This window comes from Adiantum capillus-veneris, chromosome 7 (genome assembly GCF_014529385.1).
Source record: "Adiantum capillus-veneris isolate H3 chromosome 7, ASM1452938v2, whole genome shotgun sequence".
Taxonomy (NCBI): Eukaryota; Viridiplantae; Streptophyta; class Polypodiopsida; order Polypodiales; family Pteridaceae; genus Adiantum; species Adiantum capillus-veneris.
In genome coordinates, this window is record NC_140937.1 from 58445453 (window position 1) to 58470879 (window position 25427).

At 44.9% G+C, this 25427-nt stretch overlaps 2 protein-coding genes across 2 annotated transcripts; both read left to right on the top strand.

Moving 5' to 3' along the window:
• The first annotated feature begins 1600 nt into the window (after window positions 1-1600).
• Window positions 1601-24569, top strand: LOC147453921 (glucosamine inositolphosphorylceramide transferase 1-like). Its single transcript, XM_086515982.1, has 6 exons — window positions 1601-1910; window positions 19437-19499; window positions 19637-19791; window positions 19943-20065; window positions 20136-20303; window positions 22562-24569. The coding sequence occupies exons 1-6, from the start codon at window positions 1616-1618 to the stop codon at window positions 24239-24241; spliced, it is 2484 nt and encodes an 827-aa protein (XP_086372108.1). The 5' UTR covers window positions 1601-1615; the 3' UTR covers window positions 24242-24569.
• LOC147453922 (uncharacterized) lies at window positions 1919-7536 on the top strand. Its single transcript, XM_086515981.1, has 2 exons — window positions 1919-5655; window positions 5766-7536. The coding sequence occupies exon 2, from the start codon at window positions 6002-6004 to the stop codon at window positions 7352-7354; it is 1353 nt and encodes a 450-aa protein (XP_086372107.1). The 5' UTR covers window positions 1919-5655; window positions 5766-6001; the 3' UTR covers window positions 7355-7536.
• Window positions 24570-25427: the final 858 nt, after the last annotated feature.

Genomic DNA, 25427 nt, shown 5'->3' on the forward strand with positions numbered 1-25427 from the left:
GGAAGAGTAATATTAACCTAGAAAGATATGTACAAATATCCTCAAGCATGAACGGTGCCTTGAGGGATCATATTACACAAATAGGGCTACACCGTCCTTGAGAGCCAAGAATTACTATATAGTTACATTTTGATGTTTGGTAGATCCCAGACCTGATAGGGCTTTGACTTCTAGATTCTAGTCGTCTAAGTTCTTTTGTTTTCCGATAGAGATGATCACTCCCCTACTTTCTTGAATAAGCTTTCCATTGAGTGGTCTTTTTCAAAGATGCGCTTGTTCCTAGCTTCCCAAACTTGTCTAAAGTAGCAAAAGTGGACAATTTGTGTGCATATCAGGATGGCTTGGTTCTTCCAAATTTTGCTTTCCAAGAGTAGATCATTTTTGTAAACAAGATCTTCCAAGTCTAGTTTCCCCGCTAGGCCCCTTGTCGATGGAAAATTTTGAAAGAAGTAAAAGGGATCTTCACTAGCCGCTTTACACCCTGAGCATCTATCATAGCCAATCCCTCCGATCAATACCTTATACCCAGTCAGTATGCCCCCCCAAAGTATCTTCCATAAGAAGATCTTCATGGTTGGGGACCACCCAGGGTCCCAGATGTTATATATATATATATATATATATATAGAGAGAGAGAGAGAGAGAGAGAGAGAGAGAGAGAGAGAGAACAAACTCATAGGAGAGCTTTGGGTGAAGGGACATCAAAGAACTTGAGGGAAGGAGAGAGAGGAGAGAGGGGGGTGGGGGCTGTGCATGAAGAGATAGGGGGAAGTATGCACTAACTTGCACATTACAATATAGGAAGAGAGAGCTAGGCAATAGCAAAAGCTTTCTGGTGACCATAAATGGCATCGCTTCACACACAATTTGACTTGAACCTTGAATTTGGTAAAGAATGGACACCCACTTTTGATTGCAAAAGGGGTGCATCGAGTGTGTATGAACATCACTTCCTCTCCATCTATGTCATGGCGTAGAAGAGCCTTTTTGATTGTGTTGGCTTCAACCAACCTTCAACCAAGCTACCCATTAGGCTAAAGTAGGTGATCGCTAGGGTTGCTTTTGACGGGCATTTTGCCTGTTTTTAGTGGGTGAAAATATGAAAAATATACAAAATATACCCCAAAATTATAAAACCCTGCAAATTTGAAGGGCAATGGTGCCCGTCAAAAATCAACCATTGTCATTGTCACTGCCCCTGATCACGCTTTCCAAACAACCTTCCAAGTTCCAACTTGTCAATCGCCCATAAGAGCTGCGTGTCACTAGATGCTTAGAGGGGATAGTACACAAGGAGATCATGCCGAGGGGCCTAGTTGGAAGCTGTCGGCAAGCTAATGAGAAGAGTGCTAGAAAATAACTTTTTACTAGCACTTGCTGGTTGCTTTGCCTTGTCCATCCCAAAGTGTTACCTATTTACAATGGTAACAATGCTTCAGCGAGCCCCCATAACCCCTGCAAGCGTTTCGTGTGACGCAGCCCCCTAGCCCTTGCAAATGCTTGGCGGGACGGGCGGCCTTCACCTTTCAAGATTTAGGGCCTTCTATTTTTTAAAATTTTCAACGCGCTCTCATAACTTTTCAAGCCCGAGAACGGCTAGAGAGTTCCTCTATTCATGTTTTGTTCTAGCTTTTTCGACAAAGGCTCCTTCCCAGATGTCACCTGCTCGATGTCTCGATCTGGACTTTATTTCAGCAGCAAATTCTGGCGATGGCACCTCCACTGTCTCCACATAAAGCACCTCTCCATGCAATTTCTCACACCACAGCTCCTCTTCTTTCACGTCCGGCCTCCAGCTCAAACTCTTCTGCAAGTTGAGGAATTTGCTTCTGTTTCACTGCAGTCCTTACGCTTCTTCCCCTCTACCGCGACAGGCAGCGGCAGAAGCGCAAAATATGATGCTATTCGAGGTCCCCCCCCTTCTCTCTCTCTCTCTCTCTCTCTCTCTCGCGCGCGCGCGCGCGCGCACACACACACACACACACACACACACACACACACACACACACACACACACAGGTGCTTTCTCTCTTGCATACACATTCACTTATGCTTGTGCACAAAGGGAGCAACCGTGCGTGCCGTCACTCACAATGTGCACACATTCTTCCATTCTCTAACATCTATACACAACCACACTTTGGCTTCACAATCTTAAGTTTTCCGTAAAAACCCAGCTGTAGGTTAGGACACGAAGGCTATGCAAAGGCGTTCTTTGACAAGCTGAGCTTTTAGCAATGCTATTGACAAATCCTGCAACAATAGAGTTTCTCAGTGTTAGAGTTTCTATTGCCTAAACTAAACACAAAGTGTTGGAAGATACCAAATTTTCCTACCGTGTGTGTGTGTGTGTGTGTGTGTGTGTGTGTGTGTGTGTGTGGAGAGAGAGAGAGAGAGAGAGAGAGAGCCCTTCACAACTTGGGTGGGAAAAGAGCGATGGAGCAGTGATTCTTCCTACGCTTGCACAGTTGAAGGTGCACACACGATCACAAAACCATAACAGAAATTTGTAAGAGAACTGGCAATATGCCCCAAAAGCAACTCAAGCTCATGAAGATCATCTGTCCGCGTGTGCCTTGCTCTGTTCGGTGGGTGTTTGCATATGCTCTGTCTATTGGGAAGGAGAGGATCCCATTTTCCAATCACAAACTGATGACATGGCATGCCTCTAGACCGGAATAGAGAAGAAGAAGAGATAAGAGAAGTTTTCAACGTCGTAGGAACAATCCCACAGGACCTCAAAGATCTATCTGTGTTGAATTGAAGACCTCTTATGTAAGAGAGAATTAGGATAACCAATCTACCACCACTTGGGTGATATCTCTTCGTATTCAGAGACACACTTATCCACACACACACACCCATGTGAAGAGAAGTTTTAATTTTGCAGGAACTTTCCCAAGAGACCTTAAAGGTCTATCTGATAAGTGTTGAACTCAAGGCTTGTTATTCAACAAAGAGAAGATAGACTTGACCGACTTTGGTGCTGAAAAAGAGACCAAAAACAGGCCGTACAGCATGTCGGGTTTCGTGCTGTGACTTGCGACGAAAATCACAGGCTGCTGATGTGTCGCTTTGACAGCAAGAAAACAAAGGTTTTCTCAAATTCTTCTATAGAGAGAGGCCCTCGAGACCCCCTGGATTTCTTGGCCATCTCTGAGCTGGCTACTACAAACTTTTTTTTATTGTGCCCATGTTATGTGCGTGTATTACCATGTATATTGTCAAGCACGTGAGTACTGTGTGGTGTCTTATCATCTGGATCATCGTGGATGTGAGCTTGCACTACAACCTCCTCAAGTGTTTGGGATCCTGAGTCTTGACGTGCTTCTTAAGTTCAGGTGTCAGACCGCGGATAAACCCACGCACTTGTTGAAAGGTATCTAACCCTTCAAACTTGAGGATAACATCCCGATAGTGCAAGATATATTCCAACAATGATTGATATTGTCACTTGCAACACTTATCCCAAGCTGACCAATTTCTGTCTGCCTCATTCGTGGGTAGAAATTCCTTTCTAAATACAACCTCAAAGGCTGCTCAAGTTTGTGGTATGATATTTTTCTCCTTGAGAGTGTCACAAACTGTTGATGTGTCCAGACACTGAAGAGCAGAGCCAACCTTCAGATCACGGCCGAGGGGCCTAAACCCTAAGAAAAACAAGCAACAGAAGAAGAAGTCCTACCAACTTATGGGACCCCGTCCGATGGGACCTAAGTGACATAAAGACATTCAAACTAAAGCAGGACCCACACACGCACGTGTGGACTGATGACGTGGCAGTTGTACGGACATGCCTAATATTCCGCTGACAATGCTGACGTGGCAGATTTCCGCAAAACGCGTTGACAGTGTTGGTGTGACAGTTGTACAGATTTCTGCAAAACGCGTTGGCAGATTTTGGGCATTGCTTTTGGATCAGTTGCGTTTGAGTTTGAAGGCTTTTCATGTAAACTGCTTTTGGGGCCTAGGGCCTTTAAATATGAGGCCATGGGCTCATTATCTGGCATGCTTCCCGGAGAAGGTGCAGAGTTTGGAGTACTGGCTTGTACTCTGTTGATGCAATATAAAGAAATACGGAAAGGGGCGCCAAGGTTTGGGGCCAATACTCTCTAGGGTGGAATTCCGCCACTGTGTCACGTGTCGTCTCTCTCTCTCAATTCAGTTGTTATTGAAGTGCTAAATTCTGTTCAGTCTATTCTTTTCTATTGGCACTGGTGCCCGTCCTGTGACAGTGGTATCAGAGCATTAGGCGTGTGCTTTTTTGAAAGCATACTGGTCCTACAAAAGATTAGGCAGAGCAAACCGGCCCTTCCAAAGGCTACTGGATTTTTAAAAAAAGAATCTTCGTGCTTTGACCCCGAACTTATTAGCCACTCCCACCCTTACTTCATCGCGCATCGGGCGAACTCCCGTCTTCACCGCTCATGTTTTACAAGCACAATAACACGGAACGGGCGGAATGGGGGCATTTCGTTCCATAATGGCGTTTCGAGCAAGGCCGGCCGGGGAAACGGCTATGGGAACGGGCGGATGTTCCGGTTTCAGAACGTAATAGCGGAACGGCGTTCCAGCCGGGCGGAACGGGCCGGACGGAGCGTCTGGCGGCAGTTTTTAAAATTCAAATCTGGGCGGCAGTTTTTAAATTTCAAAAACAGGCGGCAGTTTTTGGAGCGCCCATTTTTGGGATGGTTCACACTAGAGGTGTGTGTGTGTTGGGGGGGGGGGGGAGGTCTTCATTATTTTCTCCTATAAAAGCTAATCCACACCCCTCACAATTTCATAGCCCTCACTCTCCCGCATTGCTACTTGAGTCTTGAAGCGCCACTCTCTCCCTCTCACCCTCCCTCTCAAGCTTGAAGCTTGAAGCCACTCTCTCACACCCTCTCTCAAGCTTGAAGCTTCAAGCCTCTCTCACCCTCTCTCTCAAGCTCGAAGCCACAAGCTCTCAAGGTTGAAGCTTCATCCCTCTCGCAACTTGCAAGCTCCATTCCAATTTCCTTCATCGCATCCCTCTCTCAAGCTCCATCCCTCTCTCAACTTTCAAGCTCCATCCCTCCATCTCTCTCTTGAGTTTCAAGCCTCAAGCCTCAAGCCTCAAGTCTCAAGCGCCATCAATATGGCACAAGCTTCCGCATCAAATGAAGGTTCCTCGGTTGGTAAGAGAGGAAAGAAGGATGAGCCTTCATGGTGGGATGAGGTGCACTCCGAAGTCTTGGGCAAAGAAGGCGGTGCAAGATCATGGACGTGCAAACTATGTGGATTTCAACGCAAATCCGGGACAAGCAAGGTTCGAGCACATCTCCTTCACATAGTGGGGGAGCAAGTGAAGCTTTGCAGTAATGTGATGGCCGAGAAGAAGAAGGAGCTTGAGATCAAGGATGCCATCATAAGAGCCAAAGCAAATGATCGACCCAAGCGGAAAGCCATTGACCCCAATCACTTGGTTTTTCCTTCTTCTACCACTCATTCACACGCTTCCGTTGGAGGTTGTAGTGCGGCGGCTCAATCATCATTTCAAACGAGCACTCCCTCTCATCCCACCCATCGTCAACGAACTCTAGATTCGTCATGGGATCCCAAAAAGAAGGAGGATGTGGATGCCACCGTTGCCCGCTTTTTTTATCAAGATCATATCCCTTTCATAAAGGCTCGGTAAGTTCCAAGTTCTCAATGCTCTTTCATATCATGACCATAACTAGTATGTTTGTTTTCCAATCTACATTGTCTTCTCTTTTGACCTTTGTGACATGTACATTGTATAGGTCGGACTACTTCAAGGCAATGTGCACAAGGATTGGGGATTACGGGCCATGCTACGTGCCACCCACTTCAGAGGCCCTCCGTACTACTCTTCTTGATAGAGAGAAGGCCGTTGTGGAGATGGCAGTCGTAAACATGAAGCGACAATGGGCCAAGTATAGAGTGACTCATTGCAGATGGATGGAGCGACACAAGGAGGAGATCCATTCATGGGCTTGTGGCTTATTGCAAGGGAGAGATGTACTTTGCCCACTCACATAACGCCACAGAAACAGGGAAATCCGCCGATGTGCTTGCTGGAGAGTGGGCGTCTGCCATAGAGATCATTGGCCCAGAGGTGGTGTTGCAGCTTGTCACGGATGGGGAGGCATCAAACAGGGCAGCCAACGCCATTTTGGAGGGCATGTATCCTCACATCAAAGTGTCATTTTGTATGGCACATTGTCTCAACAACCTTTTAAAAGATATAAGCCGCCTACCTTGGATTGAGCCTCTCATTATAAGTGCGTCCAAGCTAGTGTCCTTCATCAACAATCACAATCTCCTTCGTGCTGCATTCTTGAAGCGGTCAGGGGGCAAGGTTCTCTTGAAGTATTGTGAGACCCGCTTTGCCTACAACTACCTAATGGTTCATCGCCTATGCGAATGTCAAAGTGCAGTGCGGCAGACCCTCATCAGTACGGAGTACACTTCCTCATCCTACGCAGGTTCAGTCGCAGGGATCTTATGTGCAAGCAAGTCAGAGGATCCCCAGTTTTGGGAGTCACTGAAGACTATAGACCAAATGGTACAGTCGGTACTCCACTTGCTTCGAGTAGTTGATGGCATGCAACCTTGCATTGGCAAGGTTTATGAGGCCATGGATCGCATGGTGGAGGCCCTCAAAACACTTGAGCTAGATGCAGATAGGTTTGAGGAGATTAGCTTGCTTTGTCAGAGCAGATGGGAGGCCTATGCTTCCCCTTTCCATGGTGTGGCTTTTGTGCTGGATCCAGAGTTTCAAGGTGCAGGACAGGAGCATGATGGGGAGGTGACCAAGCAATGGAACGAGATCTTGACCATGTTTCACCCTGATCGAGAAGAGCGCCGCAAAATCAAGGATCAACTTGCTATGTACAGGGATATGCGAGGATCATTTGGGCTTGCCGATGTCCAAGTTGATCGCACCAAGATCTCCTCAGTTTTGTGGTGGCAGGACTATGGCTCAGATGGGCCAGAGCTTCAGCGACTAGCTATCCGCATCCTCAGCCAAGCGGTTAGCTCCTCTTGCTTGGAGCAATTGTGGAGTGTTTATAGCCACGTTGCATCCAGGAAGAGAAACCGACTTGCAGTGGAGAAAGCAAATGATCTTGTATTTGTGAGTGCAAACTTGCGTATGCTTTGCAAGTCGGCATCCAAAGTATCAGATCCCTTTCTACAGTGGGAGATGGAGGCAGAGGCGGAGATACTTGGGGAGGGTGGATCTACAGAGGTTTTACATGAAGTGGATGATGCGGACGAGCCTGTTGGGGATGAGGATTGGGATGACACCCATGATCTCCATGACACCACTACAGATTGGCAGGTTGGCTCTTCTGCCACTGGTCCTTGAGCCTTGGCCCTTGACATGTTTCCATTATGGCATTTTGGCATCTATGTATTGAGCTCTTGAGTCCATAGTGGCTAGTCTTTACTCCTGAGCCTCGACTCTTATCTTTTCTCAGTGCTTACCTTTTTGTAGTGCCTTGGCTGGCCTTATAAGCCACACTTGAATTTATAGTCATAGTCTTTTAAGTTTTTACTCCGTCTTTTTGTCTATTGAGCTCTTCAATCTTTGCACTTCCTAGATAATGTTATTTGTGATGCGCTTAGTATGTTATGAGGTGTCTACAACCCTGGTAAATTGAATTTACATCCGCAACCACTAACGCGCATCGCGCACAAGCGACATGTTGAAACTTAAAACATGCTTGAACATGATTCTAATTGTCCAAGTAGGTGTTAGAAGCTTGGCTTATAGTTGTTTCCTAACTTATAGGCTGTTTTGAGGCTAATTTCAGCGTTTTTTGGTGGACCGTTCTGGTGTTCTCGTTCCGGTCCCTGCCTATACGCCCCGTTCCCGTTTCGGAGCCCCTCGTTCCCGTTCCCCGTTCCCCGTTCCCGTTCTAAGTAACTTTGCTTACAAGTCATAAGCCATAAAGAACCCAAGACATAGCGTTCATGGATTCAACAGAATATTTGCAGTTTCTTATCAACGCGCTTCACGATATTCTTTCGCAGCATCCTCAGCAAAATATTCCGATGCTGCAAAGTTTTTAACAATTTTTGAATTACATGTTACCCCCTTTGATGCCACAGGTGGTACCTCCTCCTCCGGCACCAAAAAGTATGAGAGCTTCCAATCGGCAACCTTCTCAGCCGTCTGTTCAGATTGGGGGAGTTTTCAGGAATATGGTACAGCCATCTGACCCTGATCCAATGCAACTGCCTTTGCCATTGCCATTGCCCCCACCTCCACCACCACCACCACCGCCAGCAGGCTACAATGGTTGGAGCCCATATGGATACCCTTATTATCCATACCCGGGATATACGCCTAATCAACCCAAAGATTTCAAAGATGGCGGCACAACAATCAAATTTTTCACTTTTTCCCGGGTAAAAGATAATAAGAAAGCATTGTAGTTCCTACAGCAATTCGACAACATCGATGCTTTGGAGAACTATACAGAAGAATCCAAGATTCCTCGAGCAGCGGGATTTCTTAAAGATAATGCTATGCAATGGTGGACTTCAATCGCGACACAACCGCATGCTTCAAGACTTGGCAAGCTTTCAAGACAGTTTTTGCATGTAATTACATGACTTCGATGTTTGAAGTCCGGATTTTGGCAGAGTGGGGTAACTTGAAAATGCTTGCCACCGAAACCATGGACGACTATTACCAAAGGTTTCTCGACGTGTACCTTCCGGTGTCCTTCTTTAAGTTCATTTCCTTAGAGGACTAGTGCGAGTGCTACAAACCATTGGACTACCATCACCATTGCAGGAATATTGTCTCTCCAAGCAAGACTCTACCATGCAAGACCTTATGGACCATGCCACGGTCGGCTACAAGCTCATGAAGGGCAAGTTGGAGTTTACCACAGAAGAACCTCCGGCCACTAACCAGAACTCTCGGCAACAACGAACAAATTCTCGGGAATCCCATGAAAACCAACCTCAACGGCCTCGTCTGACACACCGTCAAGGAGATGCCTTGTTACAAGAAGGCTGATGCTTCGAATGTTTCCAAACAGGGCATACGTTTAATACATGTTCTGAGCGAGCCTCGACGTCCTCAGTGCAACCTTCTGCTCCCATGTCAGACTGATCCTCGGGCCCACCTCAGGCCAAGAGGCTAGACCTGCTATTGGACTTGTACCCGATATTTATGGTATACACCTCGAGAGTTTTAATGAACTATGCAGATCTTATGGAAAAGTCAACGGCTTGAAAGCCTTATTTTCTTTGACCTCGGAGCTATGGGGAACTTCATTCATCCAGAATGCTTGAAGTAGATGCACTTTGATTATGATGTAGAGGGTGGAGAAATTGAAGCTGAGCTAGCCACGGGGCAAACTCAGAAAGTGGTACCGCTCATTGGTGCTCTTCCGGCGACTATAAAAGATTATCATGAAAAAGCCGATTTCCACATTATGAAGTTGGGCAATTGCGACGTTTTCTTGGGCACGTGGCACGATAAGAATGATGCAACTCTCCAGGTTCGAAACCGAACCATCACCGTGATGCAGAAGGGCAAGCCAGTTGTCCTCAAAGTTCGATTGTCCGAACAAAGCCGTGAATGACCTCTCTAGTTGTTTTCTAGTTAGATACTTTTGAAAATTGTTTGAGAAAGTATTGTTTGAAGTTTGTTTGAAATGGATGCTATCTGTTTTAAACCTCTCTTGGTGCCGATTTGAATTGTTTGACGAGGTAGTCGTTGAGTAGCTTCATACCGCAAACCGTTTGTCTTGGGGGAGTGCTCAACGACGGCGTTTGTTGTGTCTTGTAAGGTTTAGTAGACACTCACTCTAAGTACCGGGGCACTAGACGACACAAATCTAGCACTTGCACAAAGACGACAGTCACTGAACGTTCACATCACATGCAAATCAAATCAATCAAAGAAACATTCATTCCAAATCTTAGACCATGACTGCCAACAACTTTTTAGCAATCGCATTTACATCCATTCCGGACCTCATTGATGTCGGATAAATGTTAGGTGCAGCGGAATGAATGTTTGCGCTTTGCTCAAGATGAGTGCTCTGAACTGTGCTCAAGGTTCCTTTTGTTCTTATGGAAGGGAGAGCCTTCCGTTCTTAATGAGAGAGTGCTAATGATCACAAACAAAGTGAATGGACACTGTGCGTGCAAGTGTATGAGACTGAGAGATAGAGAGATAAGAGAGATACGACACCAGAGACGTTGTAAAACCCTCCTCCGAAGGCCCCACTCTCGTCGGCGAGAGTGGTCTACTATTGATTGCACAAAGTGGTACAATGATGATGCAATGGACTGATGCAACCTGGGACTATGTCGGTGACGACGACGGGATGACGACAACGACTTTAGGGCTGAAATCTGCGGTCTTCTATCTGCTGAATTTCAGGGCTGATTCGGACTGCTAAAAAATGCTGGTTTGCTACGTTTTTGGGAGGCTGAAAATGGGGTGTATTTGCAGGTGCTTAGGGCGGAATCTGTTGCTGTTCTTAAGGCTGAAAACGCTGCTGCATTTGTTGCACTTAAGGCTGAAAATGAAAACGCTGGGGCTGCCTGTAGCGTTAGTAAAAACGCTGGCCTATCTGGTACTGTGGCGATGAAGGAAAACTGAAAACGCTAGGGGTCTAGGACTGCTGGCGAGGGCTGCAAGGCAGGTGGTAACGAAGTCCAAAAACGCTAGCTTGTAGGGTTGTTGGAAAAACGCCAAGTCTTAATGGGTCCTTGATGATTCTTGCTGAGAAGGTGCTTGTTGAGCATGGAGCTTCTGCTGCCTCTTCTGCCATTGAGTGCTAACTTGGGTTTGCTTATATACAAACTTAGCAAAATTGCCCTACCTACTTTTGTTGGGAAGTCACTTAAATTAATAAGTGAAAATGGTCAAAAATAGGGAAAATAGGCTAAAATCACAGGAAAATATCCCTAACTGATTCTAATGGATTCTGATGGAAATACTGATGATCATGCTGTGTGCAACCAGAGGATATGCATCTACACTAAGTGTCTGGGCATGCACGGTCTACGAATAGACTCACAAAAGTGCCAGATCACTTCCTATTCTAGACTGATTAGACTGACTGAACCCTGATCATGCTGTAGCTTGTCCACGGACACATACGGTTGGATGTGTCACGTGGCAATTAACTAATTCTTATTGCGATCATGTTTATAGAGATTCTCAAGACCGAAATGCTGTAGTCCTATCGTCTTTTAGTCCTGCTCTCAAACAAAGTCACATGTTAGAGTGTTCATCATTCAGAATCAGTTCCAGGAATTCCCATGTCGAAGTACTTCTTTCATAAAGTCATCCAGCTAGCCCATCAGTATCCCTGAAAACCAAAGGAAAATCAATGACTTTATTCTTTCTAGGTAATCTGTGACAAAGGAGCGTAGTAACTCCTCTCTTGTGCAATCCAGCCTGCACGAGATTCAACTTGCTGATATCCGGGAACTCTTGGAATAGCCAAAGCTAGACCAAAAGCGTCAAGGCAAGGTTCCAAATCTGAGGGGTATCTGCTAGGTCTTCCTCCATCCACTTCGCATTCAATGCCGGATAGTTCTTGACCAAGAATTGCCGTTCACTTTACCTTTCTCTTTCCTTTGTTGGTGAGCCACTATCTGTTCCAGAACAAGTACCTCCTTGCTCTCTTCCCCTCCAGGTTGCTCCTCAGGCTCCCTGTCAACTGGCACCTCACCCATCATTTATCTTCTCTTGAATCTGGAAAGGGCCATAGTCATTCTTAGCTTTGGAAAAAGCTGCTCCTTTCCTTTTCGTTTCCTTAGGCGTGCCTTCTCAAACCGTAAGAGCACCCAATCATCTTCCTTCAACTGCAAGTTGCGTCGAATCTTGTCGGCTGCTCTCTTATGCCGTGCTTGAAACTTCTCAAGAGCCTTGTGCACCTTGGCAAAAGCAATATCCAGATCTAGATCATGCTGATTTGCTTCAAAAATCTTATCCTGGGTCTGGGGAATTCTATGATCTACCAGCTGATTCCCTTTCTCCTTTCTTTCCTTGTGCTCTGCACCTGTGGTTGGCGTCTTTCGCTTCCCCTGTCCATTGGCACGTCGGTCTCAATCATCGGAACCCTAAGACGCATTATTATCTGATCCCCTTTCTTTGGAATCCTTTGATGAACTTGTATCTGGTTTCCTTAGTTCGTCGGAACCCCTTGATTCTCTACAATCTTGTGATGAGTTGTCATCCGGTTCCCCTGATGCATTCTTTTCAATCTGGCGGACTCTTGCCTTGTTGAGGTGGATACTATCCTGTCCATAAGATAAGTCAATGAGCCGACATGCGTTCCAAATCGTTCCTTAGCGTGTTGCATAAGTCTTTGAATAGAGTTACACTTCTGGTTCAGACAATAGTCTCGAATCTCTTTTGGCAAACCACAACAAAACCGCTCAATGCGGTCTTTCAAAGTAATCTTCCAAAACGAAGATACTGACAAATAAGTATCCCTAAACCTTTGGCAGTAGTCATCCAATGTATTGTTCTCAGTCATTTTCAAGTGATGCCAAGCTGTGATGACATCTGTTGCATATTCATATGATATCCAAGTTGACGTGAAAATTGTCTTGAATATTAATCACGTCGTAGGTGCTTCTCTGCGTAACAACAGAGTAGACCACCATGTGTGTACATTTCCTTTCAAGTAAGATGCCGCCTTTCGCACCCTAGAATGTTATGAGAACCGTCCTTCAGAGAAGGCGATGTTAAACTGTTGTACAAACTCAAGGGCTCGATGGGTGTCTTGGTAGTCTAAAAATGTCTCAAATTTGACGGGGTGACTCCCTTGAACTCCTTAATTTTCTTGTTGATCTGGTCACTGTCAAAAGAGGACGAACTCTGCTCCTCTAAACGGCTAGATGGCCTTCCATGCCTTCAAGACATTTTTTCCAGTCATTTTCAAGTGATGCCAAGCCATGTATTGTTCTCAGTCATTTTCAAGTGATGCCAAGCCGTGATGACATCTGTTGCATATTCATATGATATCCAAGTTGACGTGAAAATTGTCTTGAATATTAATCACGTCGTAGGTGCTTCTCTGCGTAACAACAGAGTAGACCACCATGTGTGTACATTTCCTTTCAAGTAAGATGCCGCCTTTCGCACCCTAGAATGTTATGAGAACCGTCCTTCAGAGAAGGCGATGTCAAACTGTTGTACAAACTCAAGGGCTCGATGGGTGTCTTGGTAGTCTAAAAATGTCTCAAATTTGACGGGGTGACTCCCTTGAACTCCTTAATTTTCTTGTTGATCTGGTCACTGTCAAAAGAGGACGAACTCTGCTCCTCTAAACGGCTAGATGGCCTTCCATGCCTTCAAGACATTTTTTTTTTCCAAAAAATTTACTTCAAAAGAATCTTGTCTTTGGTGCTTAGAATTTGAGGAACCTTCTTAGCACCCTCAAATACTTCAAATGGCACCTTCCCCGTGTGTTGTTATAGGCAAACTCCACGAAGTGCAAATACTTTTCCCATTAAATCTTCTGATTTGAAATATAAGACTTCAACAAATCCAATTCCATTGAATTGGCCATCTCAAATTGCCCATCTGTTTGCGGATGGAACGAGAAAGAGAATTGCAACTGTGTGCCAATGTTCTCCCAGATTGCCCTCCAAAATAACCTAGTAAACGAGGGATCTCTGTCCAAAGCAATCGATTGAGACATCCCATATATTCGGAAAATCTATGAGACAAACAGTTTTGCCAAATGATCAGGCTTTATTGTCTTCTTTACCGAAATGGCGTGGGCCTATTTACTGAATCTGTCGATGACTATCCAAATGCCATCATGCCCACTTTGAGTCTTGGGGAGATCAAAGATGAACCATAGCAATGCTTTCTTAGGGGCATGTGGGAATGGGTAAAGGCTGTAAGAGTTTGTGTGCGTTATGCCTGACCTTTGGCTCTTCCTGTGAGCACGGGTTCCGCTTTTCTGCACTTGTCTGTCCTTTCAACTTTCCTCTCGACCTGAGAGGAGAAGCAATGGCCTCACACCATCTCAAGTAAATCTCATCAATCGCGTAATTCTTCAGGTGTTTCGCAAGTCTCGGGTCTCTCGAATACTTGATCAATCTTTTCACACATATGTCAACCTGCAATTGACTTTTCTACTCTGCTCTGACAAAATTTTCCACCAAGAATCTGTTCAAATCTTCATTCCTTTCTTCAGTTCCCACGCCGGATTTCAACTTTTTTTTTTCTTGCCCACCTAAAGGTGTTATCTTTGTTAGATTCTCCGAGAGAACCCATGAGTAATTTGAAATTCTTTATGGCTTATGCCCTGTAAGACAGAGCGATTAAGACGGGAGCGCATCCGATACGCGATGTACGAAGTGTGGGAGTCGCTAATAAGTCCGGGGTCAGCCCACGAAGATTCTTTCAAAAAAACTGCGTGTGCTGTAAAAAGGATCGGATCCTCTATAGAAGAAGAATTTTTTTGTACTCTGATACCACCGCAAGTATCAGACACATCCCGGCATAGTTCCGTGCCCAGAGGTATTGGCCCCAAAGTCTGGCGTCCCTTTCGGTATTTATTTTTCATTGATCATTGCAAAGTACAACTCCCGAGGGACCTCTGTTCTCAGACTCTGCGTCCAGATGCTCTGAAGAGTGAGGCCCTTGGGTCCTTTTTATTCTTACAAGGGATGCCCAAAAGCAGAGCCCCAAAAGCTTCTAAACTCAAAAGCAAATTTTCACAAAGCAATTGGTCAAAAAGTTGCCCTAAAAAAGCCAGCAACGCAAATTGCGGAATTTTCGTAATGCTGTCAAGACAAAATCTGGGACTGTCCATATAGTTTGCCACATTAGCATGTCATCGCCTTTTGCGGGGGTTCCTACGGCAGCCACATCATCATTTGTCCTCTTCTGCCACGTCAGCAGGCAGCCACGTCATTGCCGTGTGTCCGGGCAGTACCGCCACGTCATCAATTTGTGACATCTGCAGTGCCTTCCGGAGTACGCCGTAGATTGTGAATCCCTTCCCACTTGCCGAGAAAGATATTTACTGCATCCTTATTGCACTCTCGTTCCTCTCCCTTAAAAGTTGGTGGCTGTATATTTTTCAACAAATCGTCCACCTCCTTTGGAGTGAGAGAGTGTAGAGAATCCGGAGGGGGACCTTGTCCTTGACCAGGAGGACCTTGCTTCTGGTCGGCCATTTGCTCATGCATGTGCGTATCAACAGGGCCCTTGGCTTGCTGTTGCATAAACTGCACTACTAACGTGGATAATTTACTAACATTTAACGATGCAAAATTCCTTTCCATCACAAACATGCATGCTTGAAGTGCTCGAAATTCTTGAATATCAAGCAATTCTTAAGCGTCATCTCCTCCCGTAGCTGCGTGAGTACCCTCCGTGAGAGTATCCGGCCGCGAACCATCATTGGGAGAATCGGACGTATGGTGCTCGAAATCAAAAGTCATATTGATATCGGAATCCATGGCGACTCTGTGCAGTGCTAGTAAGAGAAAGATGAATACCTTGATTCAAAAAAGCTCGTAGCTATAGTATGCACCTCAGGCACCAATAATTAGCCGTGTTAATTACGCCTTCAAGTCGTAAACGGTGGTCGATCCGCAATCCGTAATCTTCCGCTTTGAAATTCTGTATACAGGTGTAATCTTCCCGTTGTGTAAAGCTCGAATATATGCTTGTTTTAAAATCTTTGAACTTTCAAAATTTGGTCGTTATTAAATCTCTGAAATACTGCTGCATCCTTAATTTCTGTAATATGGCGATTTGCCGAAGATTTGCCGGTATCATGCCGACAGGACTTGCCGAGATGCCGATAAGGGGGGGGAGGCGGGTGGCCATGGGCACCCTCTCTAATACCACTTAACTTGCCCTAACACCTTATGACCTTGGGGGTTTAAATGTGAAAAAAAGAAAGCTCTATAACGAGCTATGGCGGGCAGCAGCTTACCGCGAGGAGAATAACGAGAGAGAGAGTCGCCTTTGTTGCTTCGCGGCCATCGCCCTTGTGACGTGATCTCCTCCCTTTAGCATCGCGATGCCAACGAGCCGGAGCACGCCTGATTTGATTGAGGTCGAGCTTGCTACCTCCCCGCCGCAAGCAGCCCTGCACACGCAGTGCTTCTCCTGCTACGCCCTCCCCCCCTCTCAAGGGTGCTTCCCCACGGTTCAAGTTTTTGCATGAGCATGCAAGAGAAGGTCCACGATTCCTAGGCTCCCAAAATAGCCAAGCTCTGATACGAGTGTAAAGCCTTGGAACTGCCGTGTTTGAATCCTCTACCCAATCTCCCTTCATATAGCCACTTGGCCTAGCATCCCTTCCCATTGGCCTTGGTCCTTGACTCCAAGGTTGCCCTTGGCATGACAAAGAACCCACCTCTTGTGTGTGTAGGATTGGAAGAGAGGATTCTCTGTGAATAGACTCTTTTGGGAAGTTCCTTTTCGAGAACCGAGTTGCGTTCGGAGTGTCGAGACCTCACAGGTAACGTTTTTCATGTTTTGATCTCTGAGTACTTGTTTGCAAGAGCACTTTCTCTTTGCGGGGAAGTAGGGCAGAGGAAAGCAGTGTGACATGAAACGTTTCGGGGTTTCGTGCGTTTTGGGGTTTCGAGGTTTCTGAAACGTTTCGTTTCGGGGCTCAAAGAAAGCGAAACACATGTTTCGTTTTACATGTATGTACCTATAATTATACATTGAATATACATATAAATTTACCTGTCAAAACATGTAAAATACCAAAATTTGGATGTGAGACTTGAGTCACGAGTAAACAAGGTATCGATTTTGTGAAGTGGCTTGGCTTTAAAAATCCCCAAATGGGTGGTTTAAGGTCAACTGGTCAAAAGGGGGCGAAAAAAAAAAAGTCGACTCGTTTCGCCCATTTCGCCGAAACGTTTCGGCCGTTTCGGTGTTTCGGGGTTTCAGAGTGTCGAAACGCGTTTTTATGTCACACTGGAGGAAAGCATAAGCCTTGGCAAGATAAAAGCGCTCTGAGAAACTAGAGCCAGATCGGTTTTGAACCCTGAGTTTGGGAGTAAATCCCAATGTAACAGGGAACGGGCGCGGAACACAGTCCAAACGTTCCGAAATGGCGTTCCGAACGAGTCCCGATCCTAAAACGGAGTCGAGAATGGAACACCGTTCCGGAAAAAAGTATAACCGGAACGGTGTTCCGGAAGGGGGGAGGGGGGGGGATGGGGCAGAACGGAGGACGGAACGGGCAAAAGTAGGCTACTAGGCACTTAGGGGCAAAAAAGTAGGCATTTGGGGCTGTTTGGGGGACATATTTGGGGCAGTTTGAGGGCAGTTTTGGGGTTGTTTAGGAGTTGATTTGGGACTAAGTTGAATGGAGGTAATTCAAGCCTTACTTTAGTCGACCGTTCCGGGCCCCCCTCCTCCTCCCTGTTCCCGTCCTATTCCAGACCCTCCCGTTCCCGTTCCCCATTCCTGTTTCGGATAACTATGGTACTACTACTAAATCCATGCATCTGAGAGTGGTAGAATCTCGAGTTAGGATCAAGGAGTTGAGATTCCCAAGCAAAGATTTTGCGTCGAGAAAATCAGAGTTGATGCTAAGATCATCTGCGAGAAGAGGACTTTGGGAATAGAGTTGCTCGGATGCCATGCCTTGAGTCTGGCAGGTGAGATTCAAAGGTGAGAACCTTGGTTTTGGAGGATTCTGAATAAGGAACGAAAGTTCTACACCCACGATTGGGCATTGGGGATGTCGCGGTATTTGTTCAATACTATGCATGATGGAGCTGATGGTTATATTGTCTTGTGGGTGACTACCATGGGTCTATACCTTGCACTTTCCTTAAAGGGTGAATTTGGGCTTATCCTGGATTCATCTAGGTATATTGTTTAGTCTTATGGTGGACATGCAAAATTCACATTGTGACGTTTTTGTCCGACTTACAACCAGTTGATAGTGTGGTAATTCTTTCTATCTTTTGTGGTGCGTATGCCCTATCAACTACCTCATTTTTGTGCTAATTTTTCCAATTTAATACTTCTTTTAGTGCTAGGCTTCATTTTGGCCGAGTCTGCCCTTGATCTCCGGAGTCATGACATAAACTCAATACACTAAACTTACTGATGACGTTAGTGGGGATGTCGTGGTATTTAGTCAATACTATGCATAATGGAGCTGATGGTTTTATTGTCTTGTGGGTGACTACCATGGGTCTATACCTTGCACTTTCCTTTAAGGGTGAATGTGGGCTTATCCTGGATTCATCTAGGTATATCTATTTATCGAGTATATTCGTTTTTGTTATGCACTCCCGTTTGTGACAATGGTATCAAAGCATAGTCTCCTCTATTTCTATGTAAAGGTGAACGACTTTGGGAAGATACGGGAAGAAGCCATGACAAGCTAAGAGAGAAGCAAACAGGCGGAACCTTAAGGCCTGCTGGAAAAGCTCGCAGAGTTGGAAAAAATTCTCTCTGCATGAAGACGACAAGACATGGGATTCTCTGAGAAACCGACAAGAGCATGATGCTCGAGAACCTAGAGAATCCAAGGAACGGAATGCTCGAGATCCTTCAGAACCCAAAAGTGAGGTGAATTCTTTTGTTGCAATTCAGAGAAATCCCTATCATCCAAAGTTTCACCTTTCACCTCACTACTCTTGGAGAATACCCATTCCGTAACCATAGCCAAGAAATCTTGTCATTTTGGGAAGGATATAAAGAAGGTCTCTAGACCTAAGAACACTCCAGTCACTTCAAACAAGGAGGTCATGTAACTTCGGGCAAAAATTACTCTTGAAAGCTTTCCAGGTCCTTGAAGCGTGAGGCTTTGTAGCTACTGCATAGCATTGTCTTTTAGGAAAGACTAAAAAGTGAAAAAATTAAGAGTAGATCCACCATCCTTGAAGTCTTTGGGCTGGTTGGGTGCAGTTTCCGAAGGTGGGTAATAGGGGTAGGCATACCCGGCAAGAGAGGTGGCAAAATGTAGTTCAGAAACTGCTAGAAGTTTTGCAGAATAGGTAGGTTTTGTTGAAGACGCTTCCGTGAATTGTGTTGTTTTCTAGTCCAGGGTTAGGCTCTTGTATTTTTTATGATATAAGAATTACATGTGTACCCATTTCCCCTTTATTCTACCATACAACCCTATGAATAAGGTCTTGTTTGGCAAAGCTTTTCCTTTTTATATGATTTAGATCATTCATCAGGCTGTTGCTATTGCTATCATCAGTGTTCACAGTCCTTCCCAAATTTTAGAATACACCCATGTGAATGAAGGCGTTCTTGTATTTCTGGGAGTGATTCCTTCTGAGGCAAGGGTATGACAAGATTCCCATCAGGCAGTACTCTTATGTTTTGAAAGGTGCAACCTGTGAAATTGGAAATTGAAGTCTTCTTGTGGCTAAAAACTGGTTATTAAGTTACAAATTGGTGGCTAATTTTCATCATGTTTCTAAAATCTCTCTCTCTTCTGCAGAAACACGAGACATGATTATAAGAGCTCTAAATCAGGAGCTATATCAATGGGGTGTTGTGACATGTCCGTGAAGTGCCGGTGTAGGTGGAATTGGGGTCATACAACATTCTGCCTGTTTTGCCGAGAGCAGCTGCATCGTTCCTCCTGCCTTCTTTCATCATCCCTCATCTTTTTCCTTACTTCCTTCGTCATATTTGCAGCGCTTGCCTTCATATTTTCATGGCTTACATTCTCTCCTTTCGGTCAGCCCCTGTTGAATTCTGCAGAACTTGGTTGTCAGCCAGACAATGAGGGGTCTTGGTCGATCGGTCTTTTCTTTGGGGGCAGCCCATTATCTTTACAGCCAATTGAACAGGTTCATACTTTTTGATTTCACAGAATGGTGCCTAATGCAGGGCATGAATTCCTTGTCAATTCTAGGTTATGGTGAACATTGGGCATTGTATGGTGACGCCTGTGTTTGTGGTTAATTTAGTGCCCTACTCTAAAGACTATCTTTTGCACAGGTCAATATAAACAATAATAGGAGTTCAGCATGGCCTGTTGCTAATCCTATACTCACATGTGCATCGGTCAAAGATGCCAGCTACCCAAGCAACTTCATTGCTGACCCTTTTTTATTTATTCAGGTATTCTTGACAATCATTTCGTTTTGGCTTCTTAGAAAACCTAATTAATGGCTGTTTCTTTTGTTTCCAGGGATCTACACTCTATGTTTTCTTTGAATCGAAAAATGCTCTGACAAAACAAGGTGACATAGGTGTAGCAAAATCCTCTGATGGGGGCGTATCATGGAAGTACCTTGGTATTGCTTTGGACGAGGAATGGCATCTTTCATTTCCATTTGTGTTCACCTATATTGGCGAGGTTGGTTAGCTTTTTCTTCTCTCTTTTTGGATTGCTGAATTATGTAGAATGTGAGTGCCTGAAAAGAGAAAGTTTGATAACATGAAGACATGTCGGAGTCGGATTTAGTTATGTGCAGGTTAGTAGAAAAGCCAAAAATTCAGAGGAACGTTTCGATATAGAATAGTGGAACGGGTGTTGGAGTTTATGTATTCTAATGATTACATAGTAGATTAGTATATCTTGATACAAAATATTGAATTGGTATTGTCCCCAAAGAGTTGGAGTTGGCCTACCGGTAAGGGTAAGGCTTTGGACTCTCACCCTATTGGTTGTGGGTTCAAATTCCCCGTTGGGTCACACTCCAGAGGGACACCTTGTGCTCACTTGGGGTTTACCTTGCTAGGGCTCTTGTTGCCCTTGGACACTCGAGTGCATCCTCCTCCTCGTGCTACGAATTCTCTTCGTCACTCCCAGCACGTGGTGAGCACCTCCCCTTGTGGGCCCTCTGGTGTGCCTTGGCACTAAGTAACACCCATATTAAATGTGGGGTGGAGTAAGGGGATCGACGGTTTGTGTTGAGGGGCGGGATCTCGAGGCGAGCTAAACACGGCCGCACAAAAAGCGAGGCGTAGTAAATTCGGCCAGTGGGAATTGCCGGGGTTTGAACTGGTGGCCTTGCTCTCCAGGTTGAGGGTCGCATAGGCCAACCACCTCACCCACGCGTGCATCATGTATGTCTAATCGTTTTTATGGCCTTATATTGTGAGGTGACATGCCCGTCCAAGTTTAGTTTTTGATTGACTACTGCAGCTGCGATCTCCTTGGCTTTTGCACGTGAGCTTCTCCGCCTTTGATCCCCTCTTAACTATGGGTGTAACTTAGTGATGAGGTCTGGTGTGTGTTTGGGGGGGGGGGGGGGGGGGGGAAGGGGGGGGAAATATTGTCTGCGATTGTGATTAATGAACTGTTTTGCTATCGATCGCTTCATGATTTTGTAAGTCCTAAAGTTTTAGTCGCATATTCGAGCAGAGCACTTAACTGGTCTAGCCATCTACCTCCTACTTCAGGAGGTTGTTAGGGACGACTTTCAAGTTTCTACACCAGTTGGCTGCCGCATGTCCACCATATGGAGCTCTTTCCTTGTGGCTCTTGTGTGTGCCAACTTGGTGCGCTTGAGGTTGCTTGCTGTGATGTCTACCATGCCGCTCTTATCCATTCACACCCAGCTCATTGTATTTTTACAGCTTAGATGCGTCAATCTTCTTACTGGTTTAGATGTTATGTGGCCCTGGACTTCGAATACTGTCTTTGCAGTTCAAACTCTAAGAAGTAACCTGTCGTTGCAATAAGAAGTAACCTGTCTTTGCAAATCAAGCTCTGGATGAACCATCTGGATGCCAAACCCTTAAGGCCTTAGAAATCTCTGGTCTATCCGGTTCATTATTCTTATCATGTTTAGGCAGTGGACGTTCGTACATTATGACTGGTTTTGGGTGCCTGTTTCTAGGCATGGATTTCAAACAAAGCAGCCATCCATTTCTCTTCTCTCTCATCTTGAATGGTTGATCCTTCTGTAGAGTTTCATGCCTGCGTGTTTGTGCTTCTACTACAAGTCATTGCAGCTGGTTTTTGCCCGATCGTTTTTGTGAGTAAAATGTCTCATATTATAATGAATTTGTAGTATGATAAGTTTTCAAAAGGTATCAAGATAGCAGTATGAATAGCTGATGCCTAGGGTATGTACAAAAGATGTACCTTTCGCCTGTATACAATAATTTCATAGGCACCTTTTATCTGCCTAGCTCATTTGTCTCTCCTTCTTTATTGCCTTCTGTCTCTGCGCTTGGTTTTGTTTCTTCAGACACCCTTCTACATTGACGCCAAGCTGCAACTTTCATGCCACAGACAAAGCAATGATTTGGTAACCCAATGAAGAATACTCTGTATTTGACTTCTTCTCCATTTATACCTGGGAAAAAATCCAACTTGGAGGAGTGTGTGGAGGATGCCTCATTTTCACCTATTAATATGTCCAAGGCTCCTCCCAATCTCTTGAACATGTGACACGTACTTGCAAGACCCTCTCCTAGGCAAAAAGAATGAGATCAGTAGGATTATGTGAAAAACGGCTTTGCTTGATTCAGCCAGTAGTTCTGTTAATTTTTTTGGCTGTATGATATTGCTAATGTAATCAACATAATTTTTTGGCTGTATGATATTGCTAATGTAGCTAACATTGTTGTTTTCTTACCCCATCATTTTCTTTTTTGTTCTAGATTTATATGATGCCTGAAGGCAGCGGGAAGGGTGATCTTCGCCTTTATCGTGCGTTGCAGTTTCCATTGACATGGATTTTGGACAGAGTTCTTATAAAGAGGCCACTTGTGGATGCAACAATGGTAGAATTCAAAGGAAAATATTGGATTCTTGGATCAGACTTCAAGAGGTTTGGGGTCAGAAAAAATGGAGAGCTTGAGATTTGGTTTGCAAGTTCACCTTTAGGACCTTTCCAGGAACATAAAGGTAACCCTGTGCATAATGGGGATCGAAGCCTAGGAGCTCGTAATGGAGGCCGGCCATTCATTTATAAGGGTCAGCTTTATCGCTTAGGGCAAGACTGTGGTGAAACCTATGGTCGAAGACTTCGCCTTTTCCATGTTGAGGTCCTCAACATTTACGAGTTTCAGGAGGTGGAGGTTCCTTTGGGTTTCGCAGAATCAAAAAAAGGAAGAAATGCTTGGAATGGTATGCGCTATCACCATCTGGATGCCCAAAGACTACCTTCAGGTGGATGGATTGCTGTAATGGATGGGGATAGGGTTCCTTCTGGTGACATAAATGCAAGATACTTAGTTGGATCTGCAGCATTTTTAGTTTCCGTCTTTCTAGTTCTTTCATTGGGTATCATCTTTGGTGCTGTCCAGTGCGTGTTCCCCTTGAGCAAGTGTCTTGGTGCACACAAGAGAAATGACGTGGCATTAGGATGGGTGTCGTCACAGGTAACGTCCAAGCTGCACCGAGCTTTGTCTCATCTGAGCAGGAATACATCTGCTTTAAGGGGTCGGATCCGCTCAAGTAGCTGTGCCGGTGCCTCTTTAGTAGTGCTGTGTTTCCTTTTGAGTGTGATTTCAGTCTGTATTGGAGTGAGGTCCTTCTTCGGTGGGAATGGAGCTGAGGAGCCATATCTTGTAGGGGGGCATTACTCACAGTTCACGTTGGTGACCATGACATATGAGGCCCGATTGTGGAACCTCAAGATGTATGTCAAGCATTATTCTCGGTGTGCATCAGTGAAAGAGATATTGGTGGTTTGGAACAAAGGGCGCCCTCCTCATCCCGATAATGATTTCGACTCTGCTGTACCAGTTCGTATTCGAGTGGAGGAGAAAAACTCTCTAAACAATCGATTCAAACCTGATTCTCATATAAAGACTCGCGCTGTGCTCGAGCTTGATGATGACATTTTGATGACATGCGATGATTTAGAGAGGGCATTCAGTGCTTGGCGCCAACATCCAGAGAGAGTTGTGGGCTTTTATCCACGTCTTGTTGATGGGAGTCCTCTGAAGTATAGAAATAAGCGATACGCCCGTAGCAACAATGGTTACAACATGATTTTGACAGGGGCTGCTTTTCTAGACAGCAAAACAGCATTCGACGAGTATTGGAGTGAAGAGTCAAAGCAAGGGAGAGCTCTTGTTGATAAGCTGTTCAACTGTGAAGATATTCTATTCAACTATATGATTGCTAACAGCACAACAGGTCGTACTGTTGAGTATATTCATCCCACATGGGCAATTGACACTTCAAAACTGTCAGGCTCTGCCATTAGTCGAAATACGAAGGTACACTACATGAAAAGAACTAGTTGTCTCAACAAGTTCGCTGAATTGTATGGTGGCCTGCCTCTAAAGATATGGGAGTTTGGCACCCGAGCAGATGAATGGGATTACTAAACACAGGTTGCAGTGATATATATATATATATAAGGTGGGGTAAATTTGTGAAAGTAGGGTTGGATTGATATTTGCGGTATGTATGTAACATTAGCAAGGGTCTAATTTGTTGTACACAGCCCGTCTGATTTGTAGAAATATTAGGTTTACTTGTAAAGTAGCTGTGCTTTCCATGAGGTTGGAGTGTTCATAGTATCCTTCTGTATTGGGTGACCCCATCTTCACTATGTACAATTTTTGTCGAATACCCCTTTCAACTTTGGGGGAGAACGTTGTAAAGGACTTGTGTGACATAGTTAATATCTCAAGTAGAACAGGGTTGTTGCAAGTAATATGTTTGGGGATCAACCACCCACCCCCCCCACACCCCCCCTCCCCCCACCCGCCCACCCAAACAAAACACAGGACCACATTTTGGGGTTGTTGCAAGTAATATGTTTGGGGATCAACACCCCCCCCCCACAAAAAAAAACACAGGACCACATTTTGTTTCTTTGTACTTTTGATAAATGGAGGACACATTTATATTTGATTTGTCTCATAGGCCTACTTCGGCCTCTAAAAGATCCCTCGTCTCTCTCTCTCTCTCTCTCAAAGTGTGAAGTTTGACTTTTAGGCTTAATTATGTCAAAGAACACTAATGAAGTATTAGCTTCAATGGATTACTCACACATTTTTGGACTACATAAGGAGTCCTTAGTAAAGCGTTGGATTTTTGGTGCAATTGTGGACCATTGGATTCAGCTTGCGGATTAGTGTCACATGTCGAAAAACTTTCCTGTTTAATATTTCTTCTAGGTCTTTGTGAGAGGTGTTGACATTACCATTGAATATTAGTTTAGTCATTATTTTTTATACTTTTGGAATATAGTGTAATCTAAATAAGTCATTGTTACACTTTGCAAAAAAGAGCCTTACTAGTGAACCTTGGTAAAAGCAAGGTTATGATCCATGATACAGGCCTCTTAGGATCATTTGACATGAGCATATGCTTCGCTAGCCATGCTTGAGAGGATGTCATTAGGCACATCTTAAGCATGTGTGGCACTTTGACACATTGGTGACACCCACATTATCTCCCGAGAGGAATAAGATAGTGAGACAAAGCTAAGAGAGCGACACATAGAACTGTTGGGGTCAGCCTAACTTGAGCGGTCAATTGTGTGTGAACCCATTTGATTGGCCT